This window comes from Plecotus auritus (assembly GCF_963455305.1).
Source record: "Plecotus auritus genome assembly, chromosome: 1".
Lineage (NCBI taxonomy): Eukaryota > Metazoa > Chordata > Mammalia > Chiroptera > Vespertilionidae > Plecotus > Plecotus auritus.
Window position 1 is genome coordinate 76603850 of NC_137770.1, and position 25469 is coordinate 76629318.

Sequence of the window (25469 nt, forward strand, 5' to 3'; positions counted from 1 at the left end):
GTCTGTGAGTGGTAATGACTCCTGGCTATGCTTCTGCATTGCCTTTGTCAGCCATGGTGAAGCCAGTCTAATATACTCAGTTCCCAGAATCAAGGGAGTTGAAAACCCGGAACTAGAGCACATTTAAGCTATTGGTCTTTCATCCTCAGGACGAAAGCAGAGAAAAGCTGGGCTAAGCAAAGAAATGGTGCTGAGGGCCTGACTACACGTAAGCAGATGGTGCCAAGAGAGTAACACCAAGCAGTCCTGAAACTAAGACTGCTTAGTGGGTGGTTTAAAACAATGAAATAGATTTGGCCATGCGATATTGGCCACTGAGTGATCGATGTGATCTGATATTTCATAACACCATGAGAACTCCATGGTTCTAAAACATATCTCATGGTGCCTCAGGAGTCATCTATCACCACTGGTTCCGATCCATTATACATTCTATTATTTATTAAATCTTAAAAGGCAATTTCTATCTAATTTACCCTCTTTCCATAGGCTGAACATTTCAATTGTCCTTCTATATGAAAAAAACTTGCTGCTTTTACATACTGAAATTTAATTCAGTAATTTGAGGCCACTTTCCTAATTTATCAACTTTCTTTAATACTAGCTAGAGAATATTTGTATCTCCCACCTCCACGTTACCAACAATCTTATGACACATTCAACTCCATTCTCCAGTTCATTAATAAAAATGCTGAACACAAACACTTAAACCAGATTTCTTGCAGTCAATCTCTCTCTCCAACTTGATGCAAAATCATTCATTCGACTTTTCTTGGCCAATTCTCTGTCCATTTTCAAACAAAAATTATAATTCAATATTCTTTTATTTTTTAACCTAAAAAATCATACTAGGTAGACTCTTAAATATCTACATAAAACAGATGTGTACAATAATACGATTTGTATGGAACCTTTACAAATTACCACATCTAAAATGGAAAAGAGGAATTAATTCATCATAGAGTGCTTTATGGTTTCCACAGTTATCACATGCATGCCCTTTGAGGCTTAATTCTAATGCTTCAGAGATAATGAAAGAAATAACAGTCTACAATAAGATTCCACACTGGCACACAAACAAATGCATACATGTGAGATTTTTAAAATCACACTAAATCTATGATGACAGTTAATGTTTGACATAAAAGTAATAAAAGCTTAATATCTGGCTTTCAAGGAAAGTACTACCCGATCCCATACACCAGACAAACATACCTAACAGGAATTTTTCTAACCATTCTTTTTAATATATAAAGCATTTTATAGACAATATTTCTTTTGCTTCTTTCTTTCATAAAGCCTAGATTATGGTTAATATCTCATGACACCAAAAGTAATACTGTATCAGATATTAAAGCATTTTTTTCAGCCACTTATTCTATAAAATATTAATTGCAAGCCTGTGCATGTGCTGTATATATGGGGGATTAGGTAACTAGATTCCTGCTCAGTTCTAAATCAATAAAAGATAACATGTAGAGCATCAATCATCATTCACTCTTCCTTTAGTACATAATAAGTGCAAGAGGAAGATTTTAAAAATATATATTTAAGCACTCCTGGAGCTGTTATGAGCTGGAGAGGATGTAAGCAATACTTACCTAGGAAGGACAGGTTTTTCTCTAGAAGCAAGTCTCTCAGCAGGATTTCGTGCTCATGGCCAATGGCACTGGGATGTTTGAGTTAAGGAGGGTGACACACAGAATTATGAAAAGATGCTATCAGGAAAACACTAATACCAGGGCTATACTTTGAGATGAAAAGAAAAATAAGATGTAATTTTAGTCACTATTTCTAACTTTAGCCTACCTCTCTGAGATTTCTATCTACCTCCCCTCATTTTATTTTATTTTTTAATATATTTTTATTGATGTCAGCGAAGAAGGGAGAGGGAGATAGAAACATCAGTGATGAGAGAGAATCATTGATTGGCTGCTTCATGCACGCCCCCAACTGGGGCTTGAGCCCCCAACCCGGGCATGTGCCCTGACCGGGAATCGAACTGTGACCTTCTGGTTCATAGGTTGATGCTCAACCACTGAGCCACACCAGCTGGGCCACCTCCCCTCATTTTAAATGATTCAATGGAATTTTTCTATGTTTATATGCATTTTGGCAAATAAAGATTTGTAAATGGATGTGTATGTAGTTTATCTTCTTTTGAAAAGAGGATGGTCATTTTAAGCATCCTTTAGGCTATGTTAAACATCTCTCAATTCAGTTCAGCACACATTTATTACGCACTTAGTGCAGCAAAGAAGACCAACAAGCCTTTGCACTGAAAGAGCTGCCAGTCTTACAGAGTTTCTCATCTTCTGTGAATTCACACTTGCCACAGAGCCAGCGTTTACAGCTCCTGTTTTACCTCCAGTCATTGTTGGGGAGCTTCTGGGACTTGGGAAGCCAAACAACTGACTTGTTGAGAGTTACGTATACGTGAAAGAAAGACATCTTAGTAAAGGACTGTAGGTTAGTGTGTGTGTACAGAGACTGGTTCAAGTCTTTTTCTCCTGTGTGTGCAAGTGTACACATATTATAATATGCATATAGATACATATAATTTTTTTGAGTGCTTACTCTGAGGCAGGCACTCTGCTAAGGGCTTCATATGTGTTATTTCATCCTTGTAGTTATCATTTTCCTTATTTTATTGATGAGGAAACTGAGGCTTAGAAAGGACTCTGCACAAGGTCATACACTTAATGTGTGGCAAAGCAGAGGATCAGGATAAAATCTGTGCAAATCCTGCATTTATAAATTCCATACAGCTTCTATTTATTTTAAAAAAGAATAAAAGTGAATTATGTAAAATAATTGATACTAGCTAATATTTCTTAAATACCATTTGCTAACCCTTTATGCTATGAACACTTTGGGGTGCTATCATCTTATTTAATCTTCACTACAACCACATAAATAGGTAGCCCCATTTTTACAGTTAAGGAAAGCAAGGTTCAGGAAGGCCAAGGAATTTGCTGAAGGCCCCACGGCTGGTAAATAATGAAATCAAGAAAGGGGATTGAAATTCTATTTTCCAAAAGAATGGGATTTGCAAAGTCTGAAAAGGAGTGTTGTCCTAGCCTGGTACTTTAATTACTGTCAAAAGCATTTGGTTATAATTATCTAATTCTCCATTTCACTGATAATATCAACCTGGTCCTATCCTCCTCAACTTCCCAGGGACTGTTTAATTCTGATTATGCCCTGCAATAGTTCAATTTAAAATGAATAAATCTCATACATTCTTTGTAAAAAAGAATTCTTAGCAAATTATCCTATCCTTTATCAACACACACTGATGCATAGCATTTAGAATTTCAGAGATGTGGCTACTCATGTCAACTGTCAAAATGAGTCTGAAGTCATCATCACTGCTTTTTCCTTCTGTTGTTCCCCCTCCCCACTCTAATGCACATGGTTGTGTTTATTTAAAATTTTAATGGAAACAAAATAAAGGAAAAACATTTTTAAATCACAAAATTTCACACATGTGCAGAGTCCATTGAAGACATTTGATGAATACCTCTCAATGATTTCTCATTACTAGGGGCGTACCACATCTTAGAACTAAATTATTTACTCCTATCCCACATAAATGTGCTCTCACTTTTATTGTTGTAAATTATTTACATCTAAAATGTTGAATCATGAAACTGAGGTTACTGATGGTACAGAAATGAAACCCACAGCATTTTAAGCTTCCTGCATCATTATGTTTCTTTGCTTCTCTGCTTAGGTCTTTGTCTAATAGCTGCGTCCTGAAGTCACACTTTGGAAAGTTGAGGTGGCTGGTTTCTCACACCTTTTGTGTCAGTGAATATGAACTGTGGCAGGGAAGGTGTGGGTGAGCCTGGCTATGGAGGAAAAAAGAAATAGTGGACAAGAAAGAAAAAGAAAACACAAGGACAATCTATATTCTCTTTGCTACTGTACTTTCTTGGTGTCTTATTAGTAAATGACCAACTTACTTTATTGTACTTACACAAAGGTCTACATGTAACATTTTTATAATGGAGTAAAGAAGTTTTGTATCTATTCAATTTGCTACATACTAGTATATGCTTTCTTTCTCACAAAATAATGTAATTTACTGAGAGTAAGTGATGTAGGCATTACCAAATTATCAAAACAACTTACAAATAGCATTTTCACTCACAAGGAAAACTAGTAATTTTATTCAGTATGAAATAAAATAACTCCTGTTGATCAGTCTAAGCAACAGCTATGCAAGTATATTTACATTATATAAAACTGCTACTACCTCAATGCAAAGATAAAATCAGTTCTCTATAAACTTTCCAGCCTATTTTATTTTGCACGGTAAAAGCAATCACCAATTTTAAATTTTGGAAAAATACGCTTCTTGGTTCTGCTTTGCTTGGATATAAACATATATAAAATATAAGGTCTAGAAAATAAAGCTTGTAAAAACAGTAATTTTTCTGGCAATAGGCACAATAATGGAACTGCCAAATTATAATCTAGTCAGTCAATGCAATTTTAGACATACATCATTATCTTTATCAATTGAAATCTTGTCTACATTAAATTCTAGACAGCGAAAAAAGGAAAGTGAATGATGGCAAAAATGTAAGGAAAATACTCTAAACAGAATTTATAATGCTCCATAAGCAGAAACACTTTGACTTCATCTATAATACCTATTATTGATGTATGGCAGTGACCATGGGGCAAAACTTGTAAATAACCTCACAAGCCATTTTCTTCGCCAGCAATACAGCAATCTAGTTTCCCGTAAGCATCTCAACTATTACTGAAAAATAGCCTCCTGGCATTTACAAAGCAGTTGACTTCATACTTTAGTCCATGCATATATAATTAGATAGTTATATTTAAAATCAATATGTAATCCTTCAAAAGACATTATGCTTTTAAAACCTTAACTTTAAATTGATTTTTAACTATTTTATGTGCTTGAAAATTAACATGTAATTCCGCCCCAGATACTCTGAGATGGTGTTAGTTGTTACACGAATGTGGTAAACTTGATCGCTATAGCAACTTGAGGTTGGCATTCCTACAACTTGTAACTACCATTAATTTTACACTGAAGATAGAAGTATTGTTTTACTTTGGTCTAATAAAAAGGTAAGCTTATGACAATGCTGTGATTCTATTAAGTTAGGTTGGGAGGAACAGACTTGGAGAATACATATATCAAGGGCTATGACATAGATACTGAATATTCTTGCAGATTATTTTTAGGCGCTGGCTGGCTCAATTGGTTAGAGCAGTGGTCGGCAAACTCATTAGTCAACAGAGCGGCAAACCGCGGCTCGCGACCACTGGGTTAGAGCATTGACCCCATACACCAAGGTTGTGGGTTCAATCCCTGTGAGGGCACATACAAGAATCAACCAAAGAATGCATAAATAAGTGGAACAACAAATCGATGTTTCTTTCTCTCCCTTTCTCTAAGAATCAATAAATAAAAATAAAAAATATTATTTTTAAAGTTAGCCTTTATGAAAAAGTAAATGAATGATTTAAAAATTTTTTTACTGACTCTCAGCCTTTATGAATCAAGGTGGAATATAAACATGCATGCGCATGCACATACACACTTGACTAGCGAGGGCTATAAAAAACACACAAAATCACAAAAAGCCTATACCAGGAAGGGTGTGTTCTACTATAAGAAATGTGAGAGCCCAGCTGGTTTGGCTCAGTGGATAGAGCATCAGCCTGTGGACTGAAGGGTCCCAGGTTCAATTCCGGTCAAGGGCACATGCTCAAGTTGTGGGATTGATCCCCAGTAGGGGCTGGGCAGGAGGCAGCCGATCAATGATTCTCTCTCATCATTAACGTTTCTTTCTCTCTTTCCCTCTCCCTTGCTCTCTGAAATAAATAAAAATATATTAAAAAAGAAGAAGAAATGTGAGACTCATGAGCTCAGATAGATACAATTTTAATTTAGAAAACTACCCATTATTTATGCTTTAAGTAGCATTTTTAGTCAATGATTATATTAAAATTCTTAGTGTTGCCACAATACTACTAAATGTATTGAGGAATAATGTCCTATGTCATGAAGTCATTACTGTCCACTCAAATCCTGTTTTAAGAAGCAAGCATTAACTCTTTAGCAATGCCAAAGTCTTTAATGAAGATTGGACATGTTTTTTTAGCCTTAAATCCAATCCAGAGAGAAAAATTAGCTGGATTTCTCTAAAAGTGTTTATTAGGGATCCAAGTGACAGCTCAGATTGTAATCAGCATTTAAGCAATGAGAGTCTACTGCCCTTTAAAATGTGATGGTGTCTGGCGACATTTTAATCACATCATCCTTTAACTTCAGGCAAAATTTATTCTAGCAAACTCAACTGAATTTGGCTCATTTTAAATAGAAATTTGTTCTATTTTTAAAAAATGTTCATTGGGATGGTTAGATACATTCCAAGACAGTATGCTACCTGCCTAATGACTCTGTACCTTTAAACTCATTGAAAACCAAGCAGTTTGAAATAAGCATGTGAAGGTGCAGCTGCTGAACTGACATCTTCCCGGGGCCTATCTGGCTTTTCCTACACTGTGGAAAAGAATGGTCTGCAGTGACCCTCCAGTTGATTGAATGTAAAATAGAAGAGTATGATATGTGTTTTGTGAAGCAGAACTTTATGTCATGTTAAAGCTAGACACGTCTCCTCTGCTGAGTCTAAGCTCGTCAATTGTGCACCTAAAATTTTATGGGCAAGGATACTGTTTGATGCAGTCCACCAGCGGTCCATAACAGCAGTCGTTTACAGTGCACTGCAGACAAATAAGAGACGGGGTCTGGGGTGGGGCGACTACAAAAACTATTACAGTTAAACAGTATACTAAAAGCAGTATCCTTGAATTAAAAAAGAAATTAAAAACGCTATTAAAAGGCTGTGCAGATTTAATCACAGAAAACAAAAATTGCATGCTTTTTATTCACTATAAAAGCAAGCTATTAAAAAGTGAAATGCTCTTCTCACAAATATTGCATTGCCATTATGGTGCACCCTGACCTCAGTGATAGTTTATGATGACAGTAATTAAATGAGGTTTAAAATCCTCTACTCTGCTAGGCAGATAACAGCATTGCCACTGAAAATAGACAGCTGTGATTAATACCTGATAGACCTGATTTGCTAGAACTCCATCTGGAATCTGAGAAGGGTCCCGTAGCAGACTATTTATAACAGACTTGGAGGCTGTAGAAGAAAGGAGATGAACTGTTAGCAGACAGTCAACATACTTTAAATGCAACATGAGAAGTGACATATACCTATATATACACAAACCGTAAAAAATGAAAACACTACTGATAGTAATCATTTCCTTTTTATAAATCTATGGAAAGCTTTTAATTAGTCCATTTTGCAAGTTTATAAGCCACATTGCCAGATTTGAAGATGACCTAATCTTTTCCAAGGTAAATTAACAAGTACAGACCTAAAGCATATGTCTCTGCAGCTAAATTAGCTTTGGAAAAGCCCACTTGGGGAAAAACACACATCACAAAGGCAATCAGAAAATAAAATATTTACCTTTGGCAGGTAAGTATTTTATAACAAAGCATATGTATATAGAAAGCTTAGTGAAGGCAGGTCAGATTCAAAGACTTCAGCGGTGTCAATAAAAATAACTTTCAGCCAAGAAAGTATCTCTGAATCCTAAACCTTTCTCAAATAATTCTCATCAGTTGCCATAAAATGTTATGTCCATTTAATAGGTGAGAAAAGTAGGTAAAATGACTGACAATTGAGGGAATCTTAAATAAGAAAAAAAATATATACATTTATATGTGAATTTTTGTCCCAAAATGTCTCCTGACATCCTATTATAAATTACATTAACCTTATCCCAGGGAATTGTTATAGAAGAGCCTATGGGAGGCATCTAATGAGGGATGCTATATCAGGTCACATTCTTTGAAAATTGAGGCAGGAGATGCTGGCCTCACTGTCAACTGTAGGCACATGAAAACCAAAGTAGCCAGAAGTCCCTATCCTCTGCAATGGAGTGTTCAAGTCTCTAGAGCAGTGGTTCTCAACCTTCCTAATGCCACGACCCTTTAATACAGTTCCTCATGTTGTGGTGACCCCCAACCATAAAATTATTTTCGTTGCTACTTCATAACTGTAATTTTGCTACTATTCATGAATCGTAATGTAAATATCTGTGTTTTCCGATGGTCTTACGCTCTACAGCAGCGGTTCTCAACCTGTGGGTCGCGACACACAGGTTGAGAACCGCTAGCAGGGTCGCCTAAGACCATCGGAAAACACAGATATTTACATTACAATTCATGAACAGTAGCAAAATTACAGTTATGAAGTAGCAACGAAAATAATTTTATGGTTGGGGGTCACCACAACATGAGGAACTGTATTCAAGGGTTGCGGCATTAGAAAGGTTGAGAAGCAACCAACGATTTTCAAACTGTGTGCCCCAAGAATTTTAAAAACATGCAATACCTGACTATTTAGTCATGGAAACTGACCTCTTTGCCCTTAGATTGTCAAATTTAAAAAAATGACAATTGTCAACACAACAGTAGCCATCCAGTGTGAATAAATCAAAATTATATCTTTTAAAAAATCAGATTGGCAAAAAATATATATATTTTTTGGTGTGCTGCAGAATATATATAGTTTGTGTGTGCCATGAGATGAGAAAGGTTGAAAATCACTGCTCTAGCCTGAAGCTAAGGCAGGTGGTGAATAGGAGTCAATTCGTTCAAGTCCTCCGGTGGAATGGTTTCCAAATATTTAGTGAAATGGCTTAAGGTCTGGTCTGTACAAACACAATCTAAAATGCATACTGGAGAATCACCTAATTAATAAAATAAACATAGACCACAGATATACATCCTTCAGGTTCTGAGATAATCTTTTGGCTTAGCTTTTAAAATTTTTTTAGATTATGTTCTTTATCAAGTTCAGTACCATACGAATACTGACAGATATGATAAATGTTAGCAAATACTGTGGGAAGAGATAAGGAAATGACAACTTTCTCACTTAAGCATAGTACTGAATCCACAAAGCAAAAAAAAGAAGTATAATTATTTTAATTATTTCCTATTTTTAGTCACATAACTGCACATTTATAGTAACATTTATGTACTTAACAGCCATAAGTAGAAGTGTTTGTACTGCAAGTAGAGAGGCCATATTTGGAATCCCAAGTGAGCATCACCACCCGAGGAAGCCTACGCAGGCCTATTTATACAACTCTACAGCCCTATCTATACGGAACCTTTCAAATTCAATGTCTTCATCTGTAGAAAGTGATTATATTATCTGAGCTTACTACCTCAAAGGTTTCTTGTGTGATTCTCTAGGGAAAATACCTTCAACAGCTATTTTGTTGTTATTTAGTATTTTGTTAACATTTAAATAACATTAAGAACCAAATCATATTAGGCTTTTACTTCATATACATTTAAGCTGGACTAAATTATTGCTGAAGGAAATTAACATGGATGAGAGGTACAAACACTGGGAATATGAAAGAGCAAATTGTCTTATTGTAAAAGAATAGGTTATTGCAGCAATAGTGTTCAATCTATAGTAATGTACGTGGTAAGCTCACAGTTTTCCTAACTGAATCTGAGGGACCAGAACAGTGCTCAGACATTTGGTCACCTTTTCTCAGGGGATTTACTCTCTCTAGTTTGCCACTCAGTCACCAGATAGTAATGACAGACACATTCTTTTAGATTACCCATGATGCCCCCAGTGTCTCAAGGAAACAATAGCACCTTCTCCACATGTACCTATACCTGATCATCGCTAAGACACTACAGTGCTAACTCCCAGACCCCATACCGTGTGAGGAAAAACTGTTAATCTATATAGTGATGGGGAACGTCAGGCCTAAGGGCCATATAAGGCCTACAAAATCATTAGGCATTAGGGGTGAGTTAATTAAATGTATGACCAAAGATAGCAGGTTAATTTTTAAGTGGATAATTTTGTATGGCCTGTGAATGATGTTATAAATATCCCAATGGCCCTTGGCAGGAAAAATGTTCCCCACACCTGATCTAAATGGTCAAACAGCATAACCAAAAGTGTTATCCTATGGAAAATTACAGACCTCATAACCAACTAAAATAATGAAACAAAGACTCCTTTTAAAAAAGAAGAGGAACAATACTCTAGGACATAAGAAAATTAGGTCATTTATTTTATGAGGGAAGAAAGGGAAATATTAAAGAAAAAAGAAACTGATGACATCATAATTTTCCTCACAATATAAACTTTAGAATAGTGTGCTTATCAGACTTAAGAATCATAGCCAATAAACTTAAAAAATTACTTTGAATGTATTGAATAGAACACTATTCAAATTGAAGGAAGCTTGAGAGAGGAAGTCAGTCATTTAAAACTGAATAGTAAAAACTATACATTGAGTCCACATTCATGCAAAAAGTATGCCTGCATTTCAGATGAAGCCAGAGAGTGCATGTTTATTTTTACACACATATTTTGAAGCTTTGGAACTGCAAAAGGGATGAACAATAATATCAACCAGATAAGGAAAGGCAATTGGTCAATCTTGAGAGGGCTGGGGATGAGAGGACTCAAGAAAGCCTGTGCCTTTTATCGAAGCTATCCCTGGGGCCAGTTCCTACCTTTGTCCAATTTTCACCCATCTTCTTGACCATTCATGGACAGGAGTCTTGTTTTCCCTAACCTCTGCCAGAGGCATTTATTCTGTTGATTTCATAGTTTACTTTCAATGTTTGATTTTAACATATACTTTTTAAAAATTGTTGACACTATTACAGATGTCCCCTTCTTCACCCCGCCCCTACCTGCCCTTTACCCACATCCACCCAGACCCCCCATCCCCTTCCCTATAGTCATCACCACACTGTTGTCTGTATCTATAGGTTATGCATATAAGCTCTTTGGTGAATCCCTTCACCTTCTTTCATCTAGTCCCTCCTCCCCCCTCCCCACAGCTGTCAGTCTGTTTCATGTATCCATGCCTCTGTTTCTAATTTGTTTATCAGTTTATTTTGTTCATTAGATTCCACATATAAGTGAGATCATATGGTATTTGTCTTTCTATGACTGGCTTATTTCACTGAGTATAATAATCTCTCTAAGTCACTGACTACAGCTCTTCCTTCAGGGTCTGACATGGCTCGAACGATGACAACACAGCTGTGGCTCCTTCTGGTGTGGGGGGGCTGAAGTATGGGCAGCTGGGCCCAGGACTGAGCTTCTCAATGTCTGCATGGATGCCAAGCATCACAAGGAAAAGCCAAGCCCTGAGGACAAGCTGCGTGAGCAGTGCAGTCCCTGGAAGAAGAATGCCTGCTCTGTCAACGCAAGCAAGGAAGCCATAAAGATGTTTCCTACCTGTACAAATTCAACTGGGACCACTGTGGCCTGATGAAACCTGCCTGCAAGCGCCACTTCATCCAGGACACCTGCCTGTATGAGTGCTCCCCCAACTGGAGCCCTGGACCCAGGAGGTGAACCTGAGTTGGCACAAAGAGAGGATCCTGAATGTACCCTTGTGCAAAGAGGACTATGAGAGCTGGTGGGAAGACTGCCGCACCTCCTACACCTGCAAAAGTAACTGGCACAAGGGCTGGAACTGGACCTCAGGGTCTAATGAGCGCCCAGTGAAGGCTGCCTGCCAGCGCTTTCAGTTCTACTTCCCCACGCCTGCTGCTCTGTGCAATGAAATCTGGAGTTACTCCTACAAAGTCAGCAACTATAGCCGAGGCAGTAGCCACTGCATCCAGATGTGGTTTGAGCTGGCCCAGGGCAACCCCAATGAGGAGGTGGCCAGGTTCTATGCTGAGGCCATGAATGGAGCTGGGTTTCATGGGGCCTGGCCGTTCCTGCTTGGCCTGGCCCTAATGCTGCTCTTGCTGCTCAGCTAAGCTCCTTTTACCTTCTGATACCTGGTCATTCCCACCCTGTTCAGCTCCAAGGCTCAGCTCCCATGGTGGAAGCTCTGTCCAACAGTTTGAATAAACTAGTTACCCCGTCAAAAAAAATAAAATAAAATAAAATAAAATAATCTCTATAATTTTTCCTACTTTATAATTCTGCTTTAACTACATGCCAAAAGTTTTGTTGTCATTTATAAACATTTTATAGTTTCCATAATTTCATCTTTGATCAATAAATTATTTTAAAAAGTATTTCAATTTTTTATATTTCTAAGTTGATTACATTATGGTCAAAGTATGTAATGTTTATGTTAATTTTGGGATATTTTACTTCCTTTTTGTTTTTATATGCAAACAATTTTTACAAATGTTTTGTGTCTTTAAAAAAACACTGAATCGCCCTAGCCAGTTTGGCTCAGTGGATAGAGCACTGAAGGGTCCCAGGTTTGATTCCAGTCAAGAGCACATGTCTGGGTTGTGGGCTCAATCCCCAGTAGGGGGCATGCAGGAGGCAGCAGATCAATGATTTTCACGACTGATGATTCTATCTCTCTCTCCCTCTCCCTTCCTCTCTGAAATTAATGAAAATATATTTTAAAAAAATACTGAATCTCCTATTTCTGAGGTACAGGTTTCAGGTATATCAAGGAGGTCAATATATATATTTTTAATCCTTACCTAAGGATATGTTTTTATTGATTTTTAAAGAGAGAGGAAGGGGTAGGGAGAGGAAGAGGGAGAGAGAAACATCAATGTGAGAGAAGCATCAATCTCCTGTAGTTGCCCCAACCAGGGAGCAAACCTGCAACCTAGGTAAGTGCACTGACTAGGAATTGAATCTGAAATCTTTTTGGTGTAGGGAATGATGCTCCAGCCAACTGAGCCACCCAGCCTGAGCTCAAGATTTTTTGTTGTAGTATTCAAATCTATATTGCTACTAATTTTTTTCCAAACTAGATATGAAATTATCTACTTGTAACTGACACATTCAGAATTATGTCTACCCTCTTATTTCCCACTAGAGGCCCGGTGCACGAAATTCATTCATGGGGCGGGGGGTGTCCCTCAGCCCAGCCTGCACCCTCTCCAATCTGGGACCCCTCGAGGGATGTCCGACTGCCCATTTAGGCCTGATCCCGGTATGATTGGGCCTAAATGGGCAGTCGGACATCCCTCTCACAATCCAGAACTGCCAGCTCCCAACTGCTCACCTGCCTGCCTTCCTGATTGCCCCTAATCGCTTCTGCTTGCCAGCCTGATCACACCCTAACCACTCCCCTGCCAGCCTGATTGATGCCTAACTGCTCCCCTGCCAGTCTGTTTGCCCCTAACTGCCCTCCCCTGCAGGCCTGGTCACCCCCAACTGCCCTTCCCTGCAGGCCCGGTCGCCCCCATCTTCCCTCCTCTGCAGGCCCGGTCACCCCTAACTGCCCTCCCTTGCCAGCCTGGTCACCCCTAACTGCCCTCCCCTGCAGGTTTGATCGCCTCCAACTGCCCTTCCTTGCAGGCCTGGTCCCTCCCAACTGCCCTCCCCTGCTGGCCATCTTGTGGTGGCCATCTTGTGTACACATAGGGGCAGCCATCTTGTGTGTTGGAATGATGGTCAATTTGCATATTACTCTTTTATTAGATAGGATGTTCTGCTAACCATTCTTGTCCCTTCTCTCTTTCCCATTTACTACCATCTTCAAGTTGATTATATTTTCTTTATTCCTCATTTCTCTTTTTATTCACTTGCAAATAATACAATTTATGTCTATTTCTTTAGAAGTTCTCTCCAAAAATATTCTAAACAGCTTAGAATGCACTTACTCCAATCAGGAAGCCCCAACTCCTTGATCAACCTACATGTTATTGTATTTATTACTTTTGTCCAAACAACTTGTCCACAGAAACAATTTCCCAGTTAATTTTGTGATGGCTAACTTTATGTCAACTTAACTGGGCCAAAGGAGGCCTAAACATTTGGTCAAAGATTACTCTGGCTGTGTCTGTAAGAGTGTTTCTGGATAAGATTAACAGTTGAATCAGTAGGTTGGGTAAAGAAAATGGCCCTCCTCACGTGGGTGGGCCTTATCTGCTCATTTAAAGGCCTGACTAGAACAAAAAGACTGAGTAGAAAAGAAGTCTTTATGCCTGATGACCTTCATGCTGGAGCATTAGTATTTTCCTGGCTTCTCCTGGGTCTCAAGCCAGCAGGCCTTTGGACTGGACTTACTCCATTGGCATTCCTGAATCTCCAGCTTGCTAATTGTAAAGCTTAGGAATGAGCAGTTTCTACGATCATGGAAGCCAATTTCTATTTTTCTTTTTTTTCAAAGAGCAGAATTAGAGTTTTTTTTTTTTAAATTTAATAAATCTTTATTGTTCAGATTATTACAATTGTTTCTCTTTTTTCCCCCCATAGCTCCCCTCCACCCGGTTCCCACCCCACCCTCTGCCCTTACCTCCCCGCCACTGTCCTCATCCACAGGTGTACGATTTTTGTCCAGTCTCTTCCCACAGCCCCCACACCCCTTTCACCCTGAGAATGATCAGTCCACTCCCTTTCTATGCACCTGATTCTATTATATTCACCAGTTTATGCTGTTCCTCAGATTTTTTTATTCACTTGATTTTTAGATTCACTTGTTGATAGATATGTATTTGTTGTTCATAATTTTTATCTTTACCTTTTTCTTTTTCTTCCTCTTCTTAAAGAATACCTTTCAGCATTTCATATAATACAGGTTTGGTGGTGATGAACTCCTTTAGCTTTTTCTTATCTGTGAAGCTCTTTATCTTACCTTCAATTCTGAATGATAGCTTTGCTGGGTAGAGTAATCTTGGTTGTAGGTTCTTGCTATTCATCACTTTGAATATTTCTTGCCCCTCCCATCTGGCCTGCATAGTTTCTGTTGAGAAATCAGCTGACAATCGTATGGGTGTTCCCTTGTAGGTAATTAAATGCTTTTCTCTTGCTGCTTTTAATATTCTCTCTTTGTCTTTTGCTCATGGCATTTTAATTATGATGTGTCTTGGTGTGGTCCTCTTTGGATTCCTCTTGTTTGGGGTTCTGTGCGCTTCCTGGACTTGGAAGTCTATTTCTTTCACCAGGTGGGGGAAGTTTTCGGTCATTATTTCTTCAAATAGGTTTTCAGTATCTTGCTCTTTCTCTTCTTCTGGCACCCCCATAATTCTGATGTTGGTACGCTTGAAGTTGTCCCAGAGGCTCCTTACACTACCTTCAAATTTTTGGATTCTTTTTTCTTTTTGCTTTTCCAGTTGAGTGTTTTTTGCTTCTTTGTATTTCAAATCTTTGACTTGATTCTTGCGTTCCCCTAGTCTGCTGTTGGGTCTCTGTATAATATTTTTTATTTCAGTCAGTGTATGTTTAATTTCTAGTTGGTCCTTTTTCATATCCTCGAGGGTCTCACTAAATTTATCGGCCTTTTCTAGAAAATTCTTGAAAAACCTTATAACCGTGGTTTTGAACTCTATATCCAGTTGTTTGTTTTCCTCCATTTCTTTCATTTGTGATCTGTTTCTTTGTCTCCGCATTTTCGCTGCTTCCCTGAGTTGGTAGGGTAGCTTTGTGTGCTAGGTGTCCCATAGGGCCCAGTGGCTCAGCCTCCCCAGTTACCTGAGGTGGACACTCTTGGTGCACCCCTTTGTGGACTGTGTGTACAGCCTTGTAGTTAAGTCTTGATTGTTGTTGGTATCACTGGGAGGAATTGACCTCCAGGCCAATTGGCTGTGAGGATCAGCTGTGTCTACGCTGGGAGAAGTTCAGTGCTGGAGACAGCTTTATGAGACAAGACTTGCAAAATTGCAAAAGACTCTGTGCTCAGCTTTGACGGGGCAGAGTCTCAGGGCTGAGCAGACTGTCTTGGCTAACTGTCAGCCCTGTCCTATGAGGCCCCTGTTCTCAGTGTCCCTTGGTAATCGCTGCCAGCACCTCTGAGAGAAAGTCGCCCTTGAGTTTTACCCACTGACAGACAGTCCAGTTTCTCCCCCAATGAATCTGGATTCCCAGATTCTTGCCAGGAACTGGAGTTCAGTGTAGGCGGGGGCTTCCGGTTCCCTCCAGCTAGAGAAAGCCAGCGGCACACTTAGCAGTCAGTCCTTTCTGCGTGCCCTTGCATGCGTGCCTCCAGACCTCTGCCTTTCACGGCTCCCCTGAGTTTCTGCCTGACAGTCCAGATTCCCCCCCGTAAGAGCCTGGGTCCCCAGGGGCTTGCCCGGAACTGGGGTTTAGCGCAGTCAGAACTGGGGTTCAGTGCAGTCATGAGTTTCCAACTCCCTCCCACTAGGGAAAGCCAGCGGCAACCTCAGCAGTCAGTCCTCTCTGCGCGCACTCGTGCACGCGCGTGCCCCAGACCCCTGCCCTCCGCGGCTCCCCCAAGTTTCCGTGTGCATTTCTCTCTACTTGACAGTCCAGACTCCCACCGTATGAGCCTGGGTCTACAGGGTCTCGCCCGGAACTGGGGTTCAGTGCAGTCGGAACTGGGGTTCAGTGCAGTCAGGAGCTTCCTTCTTTCTCCCGCCAGAGAAAGCCAGCCAGGCACTCAGCCACCCTTCCTCTCTGCATGCGTGTCTCCGTACCTCAGCCCTTTGCAGCTCCTCTGACGCTCTGTGAGCTTTTCTCTTTCCTTCTAGTTGTAGAATTTCCACTCAGCCAGCTTTGGTTCTGGATGATGTCCGTTCTGTCTTTTAGTTGTAGTTTTAAAATTGTTGTGCGAGGCAGCAGTTTAGATGCTTACCATATGCCGCCATCTTGGTTTCTCTGGAAGCCAATTTCTTATAATAAATCTCTCTTCCATCCCTCTCTCTTCACACACACACACACGCGCATGCATACATATACACACACAACATATACACCCTATCATTCTGTTTCTCTGGAGAACCTTGACTAATATAGGCTCTTTCCATTTTTTAAAACATCCAATGCTTGTTTTTATTTAGTTTTATCAGCATGTCACCAATTTCCTTTTTCAGCATTGCTTCTTAAATTCCACTTTCTGATTCAAGATCTAAAAATTGGATATTGCTACCAATGCACCACATTTATTAGTTATTTCAGCTGGGATTACTGAGTAGTAAAATCTCTTAGTCTTGTCTTGCCTGAAAATATCTTTACTTCATTCTCACTCTTGAATGATAATATAGCTGGGTATTGAATAATAGACTGTCATTTTACTTCAACCCTTTGAAGATATAATTCCACTGTCTCTTAATATCTATTTTTTTGTATATTCCTTTTATTAATAACTGTTACTGATAAGAACTCCACTATCAATCTGACAGTAATCCCTACATAAGTAATTTGTCTATTATCTCTGGTTCCTTTTAGATTATTCTTTGATATTCAATAGTTTCATCGCTGTGCACCTAAGTGTGGCACTTTTTATTTAACCTCTTTGGAATTAGCTATGTTTCATGAACCTAATGATAAAAGACTTAAACAAGTTTTTAAAATTTTGAGCCATTATAGCATTGGCCTCCTTCATTCAGTCACTCTTCAACTCTTATATGAGATGTATTGGGAGGCCTTATTCTATCCCTTATGTTTCCTGCTCTCTTCTTCTCTTGTGTTTATACTAAAAGTGTTTTCCTTAAATCCATCATATAATTCATTAATATTTGTTCTAATCTAATTCTTCTAATCTAATACTTCACTCATGTAATGAGCTTTTAACTTCAAAGACAATTATTCCATTTCTAAATTTTATTTTTATTTTTCCAAAACTATTCTGCCATTCTTCACATGCCTCAATGTAATAAAAGCCATGTATGGCAAATCCACAAACAATGTCATAATCAATGGGCAAAAACTACAACTGTTTACCTTAAGATGGAGAACAAGACAAGGATGTTGGTTTTCTCCACTGTTATTCAACATAGTATTGGAAGCCCTAGCCACAGTAACTAGACAAGAAGAAAATAAAAGGCATCCAAATGGGAAAAGTAAAACTGTCATTATTTGCAGGTGGCATGATACTGTATGTAGAGAACCCTTAAAATTCCATCAAAAAACTAGAACTGATCAATGAATTCAGTAAAGTAGCAGGATACAAAATAAATATCAAGAAATCAGTTGCTTTTTTTTTATACACCAATAATAAACTATCAGAAAGGGAAACTAAAGAAAACAACTCCATTTACAATGGCATAAAAAATAAAATAAAATAAAATAAAGTTTTTTAGTTAAAAAAATTTAACTAATGATGTAAAAGACCTGCACTTGGAAAATTATAAGACACTAAAGAAAGAAATTGAAAAAGATGCAAATAAGTGGAAACATATACCGTGTTCATGGATTGGAAGTATTAACATCATTAAATCATCCTTATTACCCAAAGCAACCTATATATTCAACACAATTCCTATCAAGATACCAACAGCATATTTCATAGAACTAGAACAAGTATTCCAAAAATTTACATGGGACCACAAAACACCCTGAATAGCCACAGCAATCTTCAGAAAAAAAATTAACAAAGTTGGAGGAATCATTCTACCTAATATCAAATTATACTACAAGGCCATAGTAATAACGAACAGCTTGGTACTGCCATAAAAACAGATGTACAGAACAATGGAACAGAATAGAGAGCCCAGAAATAAACCCACATCTTTATGGGCAATTAATATTTGACAAAGGAGGCAAGAATATACAATAGGGTAAGGATATTCAATAAGTGGTGCTGAGAAAATTGAACAAATTTGTGCAAAAAAGTGAAACTAGATCACCTTCTTATACCATACACAAGAACAAATTCAAAATGGATTAAAGACTTAAATGTTAGACTCAAAACCATAAAACAAAACAACAACAACAACAAAAAAAAACAGAAGAAAACACAGGCAATAAAATCTCAGACATTTCTCAAAGGAATATTTTTTTCTGATGTATCTCTTCCGGCAAGAGAAACAAAATAAAAAATAAACAAATGGGACTACATCAAACGAAAAAGTTTTGCACTGCAAAGGAAACCATCAACAAAATGAAAAGACAACCCCCTGACTGGGAGAACATATTCACCAATGATACATTTGATAAGGGGTTAATATCCAAAACTTATAAAGAATTTATACAATTCAACACCTCCCCTCAAAAAATCAAACAATCCAATTAAAAAATAAGCAAAGGACCTGAAAAGACACTTCTCCAAAGAGGACATTCAGATGGCCAACAGACATGTGAAAAGATGCTCAATGCCACTAGTCATCAGAGAAATACAAATTAAAACCACAATGAGATATCACTTTATACCGGTCAGAATGGCTATCATCAATAAAAGCAACAAATAACAAGTGTTGGCGAGGATGTGAAGAAAATGCAGATTGGTATAGCCACTGTGGAAAGCAGTATGAAGCTACCTCAAAAAACTAAAAACAGAACTGCCTTATAACCCAGAGATTCCACTTCTGGGAATGTATCTGAAGAAACCTGAAACATTAATTCAAAAGAATATATCCACCCTTATGTTCATTGCAGGATTTCTTTACAATAGTTAAGATTTGGAAGCAGCCCAAGTGTCCATCAGTAGATGAGTGGATAAGGAAACTGTGGTACATTTACACAATGGAATACTACTTGGCCCTAAAAAAGAAGGAGATCTTACCTTTTGCAACAGCATGGATGGACCTGGATACTATCACATTAAGTGAAATAAGCCAGTCAGAGAAAGGTAAGTCCCATATGATTTCACTCATATGTGGAGTCTAATGAAAAAAAGGAACTAACAAAATAGAAACAGACTCATAGATACAGAAAACAGACTGACTGACATGTTAGAGGGTAATATGTTTGGGGGTGCTGGGTGAAAAAGGTGAAGGGATTAATAAAACAAAACAAAACTCATAGACACAGACAACAGTATGTTGATTACCAGAGGGAAAGGGGTAGATAAATGGTGATGCAGGGAGACTTGACTTGAGATAGCAAACACACAATACAATATATAGATGATGTATGATGAAACTGTACACTGAAACCTATATAATTTTATTAACCAACTAGAGGCCCGGCGCACGAAAGCGTGCTTGAGTAGCTCGCTTCCACTTCTGCTTGCCTCAGCTGGCTGCCCCACCCATCACCACTCGTAGCTCATGCCCCGCCCTCCGCTGTTCATAGCTCTCCGCCACTCATAGCCTGCTGCCCCACCCTCTGCTGTTCAGAGCTGCCACTCATAGCTCGCTGCCCCACCCTCCGCTGCTCTTAGCTCTCTGCTACTCGTAGCTCGCTGCCCCGCCCTATGGCGCTCATAGCTCTCCACTGCTTGTAGCTCTCCGCTGCTAGTAGCTCGCGCCCTGTCCCGCTCCGCCCACCGCAAGAATTGCTGCTCATTTGGTCGTGACGGCATTATAACATTAGGGACATTGGCTTTATATATATATATAGATGTTACCCCAATAAATTTATTAAACCAAAACTAAAAATAGAAAAAAAACATACTTTCTAAAAGAAAGGTGAACTCAGATTGCTATGCAGTATCATACTTTGAAATGGAGAGGCAACGTGGAACAGTGGTTATGGAGCACAGCCTAGAATCATGCAGGCTTGGTTTGAGGCCGGGCTCTTCCATCTACTAGCTATGTTGTCTCAACAAGTTAATTAATGTCTGTGGCCCTCAGTTCCCCATCTGCAAAGGAGCATGGCACTGGCACTTTGCAGGGTTCTTGTGGAGATGAAGTAAAATAGCACAGGAAGAGCACTTAACAAGCCATTTCAGGCTTGGGCTCTCACAGCTGTTACACTGTTGCTTTGGTTCGTGTTAGATCATGGTGTGGCCTGATTTATGCATCCCGACATTGCATTATCAATAAATAGATCACTCTTTATTTTCCATTGTCAAGAGAGTAAAAATAGAAAGACTTTATAAGATGTGTACTGAGTCAGGAGCCTGCCCTAACCAAGTATACTTTGCCACAGCCTTGGAGAGACAGCCAGAAGTGCATCTATTCAACAGGCAAAATTTGATAATGCTGGATTATCCCTTCTTTTAGCCTTCCCTGCTCCACCCCTTTATGACCCCAGTACACAATCCATCATCAAAACTGTTCTCTGAAAAAAACCTGGTGGAAGTCTCTTACACGTTTCTGTACATTAGCTTAAGTGTTATCACACCATGAAAAGGGGGGGGGGTGTATTTTAAGTCTTACCTATATCAAAGATAAGAAGATAAGAAAAGGATTTTCTCCCCTAACTCAGGACATTTCAAGCACCAGCAATCAAGCAAGTGAAGACCCCCCCCCCCCCGCCATCCCCCAAAAATAAAAGCACTGACATCACACCCATTTTTATAACTCTTCCTTTCCTCAGCTCAGGTAAGTGGCCAACTACTGCTGAAAGGAAGAGAGGCAAATAAACAGGTGAACCCTCTGCACTTTTAAGGTCCTACAAGTCCTACCCACTGCAAAGAATGCATTTTGACTAGGTTATAGCTAAACCAAGACAAACACAAGACCATATATATTTGAGACCCTGAGTCAAGGCCTCAAATAGGTTTAAGCATGATAAGTGAACGAACATGGGGCTGATGGTATATTCGGTGGCAGCAGTCAGGAGTGCAGGATGAAGTGAGGGAAAACTGTACAGGGATAGAGACAAGATAGGCCATAGTGAAAGAAAAGTCACGTGCAGACAGATGGAGGGTGTTAGAACCTACTTCTCCCTCCACTGAAGAAAAAACAATCCCTGTGGTTGAACAGCTGGATGGGGAAGGCAGCTGCTGTTGGCAGCATTCCCAACGTACTCTCAGAGATTTGCCTCCTCACGTGGCTGCTCCAGAGGCTGAGAAAAGCCTAAAAATACCGGCTAAAATGTAATCTTTTGTTTGAATGCTGGTTTAAGGCCTTTGGACATCAAGGTCATGAAAGCCCCAAGTTAGATCTCCACAGGAGTTGGCCTGTTAGTCTTCTCTGGATAATTTCGATATTGCCAGTGGCCCACAGAAGCCTACTTACTCTTGCACAGTTGGAACTATTCCTCAAGAATTTCAGGCAGCCCACTAGCTCTCCCACTGCACAGAAGTGATTTTTAAAGCCGTCTGATCCCATTTGACAATATGAATAAGAAACATCTTTTAACATTAGGGAATCCTATAGGGACACATTAAATTCTGCTCTCTAACTAGCACATAATCTTGAACTAGTCATCAAATTTAAAAGCATTAGGTAAGGGCAAGAGGACAATATCTCCAAAGCATGAGGATTCACACCGACAGATTCTTGTCTCAGGCAACTTACAGCTCTACCACATTTACCGGTTAATAATGTGGATTTTGTAATCAAAGAAAACATGTAATCAAAGAGAAACATCAAAAGTGCTTTATTCAAAGTAATGTCCATCGCTAGCTACACATTTTCCCCATCTTTCAGTTAATTTGTGGATACCGTCCCAATAGAACTTTTCTTATTTTGAGGCAAACCATTCAGAGACTGAATTTTCATCTTCTTCGTACGTTTTGAAGTGCTGCTCAGAAAGTACATGTTCCATCGATTGGAACAAGTGGTAATCTGAAGGAGCAAGGTCTGGTGAATACAGCAGGTCCATTAATATTTCCCAGGCAAGATCTTTTAACTTTTTTTTAACTGGTTTTGAAGTATGTGATGATGCGTTATCATGAAGGAAAATTATTTTGCCGTGTTTTCTGGCCCATTCTGGTCATTTCACGATTAAAGCATGGTTCATATTGATTATTTGTTGTTGGTAGCGATCAGTATTAACGGTTTCACCTGGTTTTAGAAGCTCATAATACACACCTTTCTGATCCCACCAAACGCAGAGCATTGTCTTCTTTCTGAAGCGATTTGCCCTTGCAGTCAATGTTGATGTTGGACCTGGATCAACCCATGATTTTGTGCCTTTGGGATTCTCAAAATAAATCCACTTTTCATCACCAGTCACAATTTGATGCAAAAAAAGACTTTCTTTCGTGCCATTGAAGCAACATTTTACAGATGACTTTTGGTTTTCCATTTGTCTTTCATTCAGTTGATGTGGCACCCATTTTCCTTCCTTTAAAATCTTTCCCATTGCTTGTAAACCATTAGAAATTGTTTGCTGAGCAATGTTTAATCTTTCTGCAAGATATTTTTGAGTTTGACAGGCATCTTCATCCAATAATGTTTGTAATTGTTGGTCTTCAAACTTTTTTGGTTGACCTGGACATTTTTTGTCTTTCACATCAAAATCATCACTTTTAAAGCATTTAAACCAGCATTCACAAGTATCTTGAAATGGAGCATGTTCACCATAAGCTCCCCGAAGTATACGATAACTTTTCCTTCAAAATAATGAATTAAAACTTTCCGCAAATTTCTTTTTGGCACAAAATTCGACATTTTTAAGTGTAAAAATATCTATGATGTTAACACCTTCAGCAAATTTGACATATGAAGTTTTGAAGCTTGCTGTCAATACAACAAAATAGCATATATATCAAATCGCATATATATCAACATATGTGTAACTCCATCTATTGAAAAAAATCGATTAACTGGTACACCTGGTATAATCAGTCTGTACCACTAACTCTTATTCAGGAAACATACATTTGACAAATATTTATTAAGCACCCGATTAATGGCAGAACTATACTCAATTCCACCTCTTCCACCCACCCTCAACTCCATCCTCCACATCTAGAATATTCTTTTGGCCCAGGCCAAAACTTCAAAGCCCAGTTCAATTCTCACCTCCTCCCATAAATTTTCCCCTTAATTTTCCAATGCTTATTGTGGAATGGAGTGAACTCATTGTGTCTACCAATCATTTGGCACTTGATAGAATATTGCTTTGTGATCTGTTGACAGAGATTGATCAGAATGGGAAGACTTGGAACCATGACACATTTTAAAAAGTCTGAAAAAGGAATATTTAGCATAGTATTTTAAAAAGATGCCACATTTCCTCAATGCTATCTTTAAGCATCTGGGGGCTTCTAAGTGAACGTTTAGGCTCATTCTTGTAGTCACCCCAAGGAGATAAGAAATAATTTTTACAAGTCTATTTCTGGTTCTGAAGCTCTAAGGTTTCAGATTTCAAGCTTGGCTTTATATGGCCCTACATTTGGTCTACATCAATGCTTTTAACCTTAAATTTTTTTTTTCCCATTATAGCCCACCTAAGTAGACTTTAATACATTTTTTTCTTAATTGCCCCCCATGAAATTTTATTGCCACACTTATACAGCATATCTATTTATGAAATGTCACCCCCTTTGCGACTGCACGGTTCACATGGAGGACTAGGGAACCGTTTGTGTCAGGATATCTGGTACATTGCTTAAAAGCAGAAATATTTCTCTCTTTTCACCTCAAAATTGCTCTGTACAAAATTTACTCAGTAAACTGTTGAATGAATTAATAAACTATTCAAATCCAAGCCCTGCCTATATTCCCTACTATTATATCAAGGGTTAGGTAGTCAAATAGATTTAATTTAATTTGAGTTTTCCTCGCAATGAATGAGGATACTTTTTTCTTCATTGTTTTCAGAAAATTTAGACTTAAAGGATACAGGACACAATAGATATTTAAATGTTGACAACATCTAATGCCTTATCTCCTAAAGTGTGCTTAACACATGTGAGATGACTTTAGTAGTATGCAAAACAATTTTTTCTTTAACAATTATGTATTATTTTAATAAATACTTTTTATTTATGACAAGAAATTCTAGTTTATCATTTAAAGTAAATGTATTAATTTCCTTTAAAAACGTAATTAAATGACATTTTTAAAAGTATAAAGTAAATATTGTATATTTATTATTAGTACTAGAGGCCTGATGCATGAAATTCATGAAAGAGTAGGCCTTCCTTCCCCTGGCTGCTGGCACCAGCTTCCCTCTGGCACCCGGGACCCGGGCTTCCCTCGCAGCTCCAGCTTCATCTGGAAGGTCGTCTGGATGGACGTCTGGTCTAATTAGCATATTATGCTTTTATTATTATAGACTAGAGGCCCAGTTTATGAATTTGTGCACAAGTGGGTTCTGGCCGGCCCACCCCAATTGAGGCCCATCGGCAGGGCCGGCATTGGGGAGGGGCCGCGGGTGGTTGGTGGCTGACCCTGCCCCTGATCAGGGTTGGGGTGGCGATTGGGGGCCGGGACAACTGGGGGGGATCTGATTGGGGCCAGAATCAGACCCGTTGGCTGCTGCAGTGCGCGTCATAGCCACCAGTCTTTCTGGTTGTTCCACCATTCTAGTCACTGAGCTTTTATATATATAGATGTGTGGTGCTATGTGAATATGGCAAAAACTGTAAATGTACCCAAATTTCTAAAATCTCAGAAATACTAGTTTAATAGTTGTATAAAGTCAGTTGAAGATTCAGAAAGGTCCACTTCTAAAAAGGAGCAGCAGCTAACACTGACTGAGTGCTTACACGTGTCAGGCACCATTCTAAGCCCTTCATATGTACTAACTCATTGAATTTTCAGAATGTACCTATAAGATTACTATCACCATCTTAGAAATGAAAAAACTGAGTCACTAGAAATTTAAATAATTTGCCCAAAGTCTCATTCCTAGTCAGTGGTGGAGCCAAGATATGAACTTAGCCAG

The 25469-nt window shown here is 38.8% G+C and overlaps 1 protein-coding gene and 1 pseudogene across 4 annotated transcripts in view; one reads left to right on the forward strand and one right to left on the reverse strand.

Annotated features, from left to right (window-relative positions):
- CDIN1 (CDAN1 interacting nuclease 1) overlaps window positions 1–25469 on the reverse strand; it is a 249917-nt gene that overhangs the window by 129287 nt on the left and 95161 nt on the right. For all 3 annotated transcript variants that reach the window (XM_080687850.1, XM_080687848.1, XM_080687849.1), the window contains exons 6-8: window positions 7120–7199; window positions 6722–6771; window positions 1602–1669 (exon numbers count right to left, since the gene is read on the reverse strand). In XM_080687850.1, coding sequence (XP_080543976.1) covers window positions 1602–1669; window positions 6722–6771; window positions 7120–7199 — 198 coding nt within the window. The remainder of the gene's footprint in view (window positions 1–1601; window positions 1670–6721; window positions 6772–7119; window positions 7200–25469) is intronic.
- Window positions 11145–11899, forward strand: LOC308257802 (folate receptor alpha-like; annotated as a pseudogene). Its single transcript has one exon. The product of its transcript is annotated as a folate receptor alpha-like (transcript).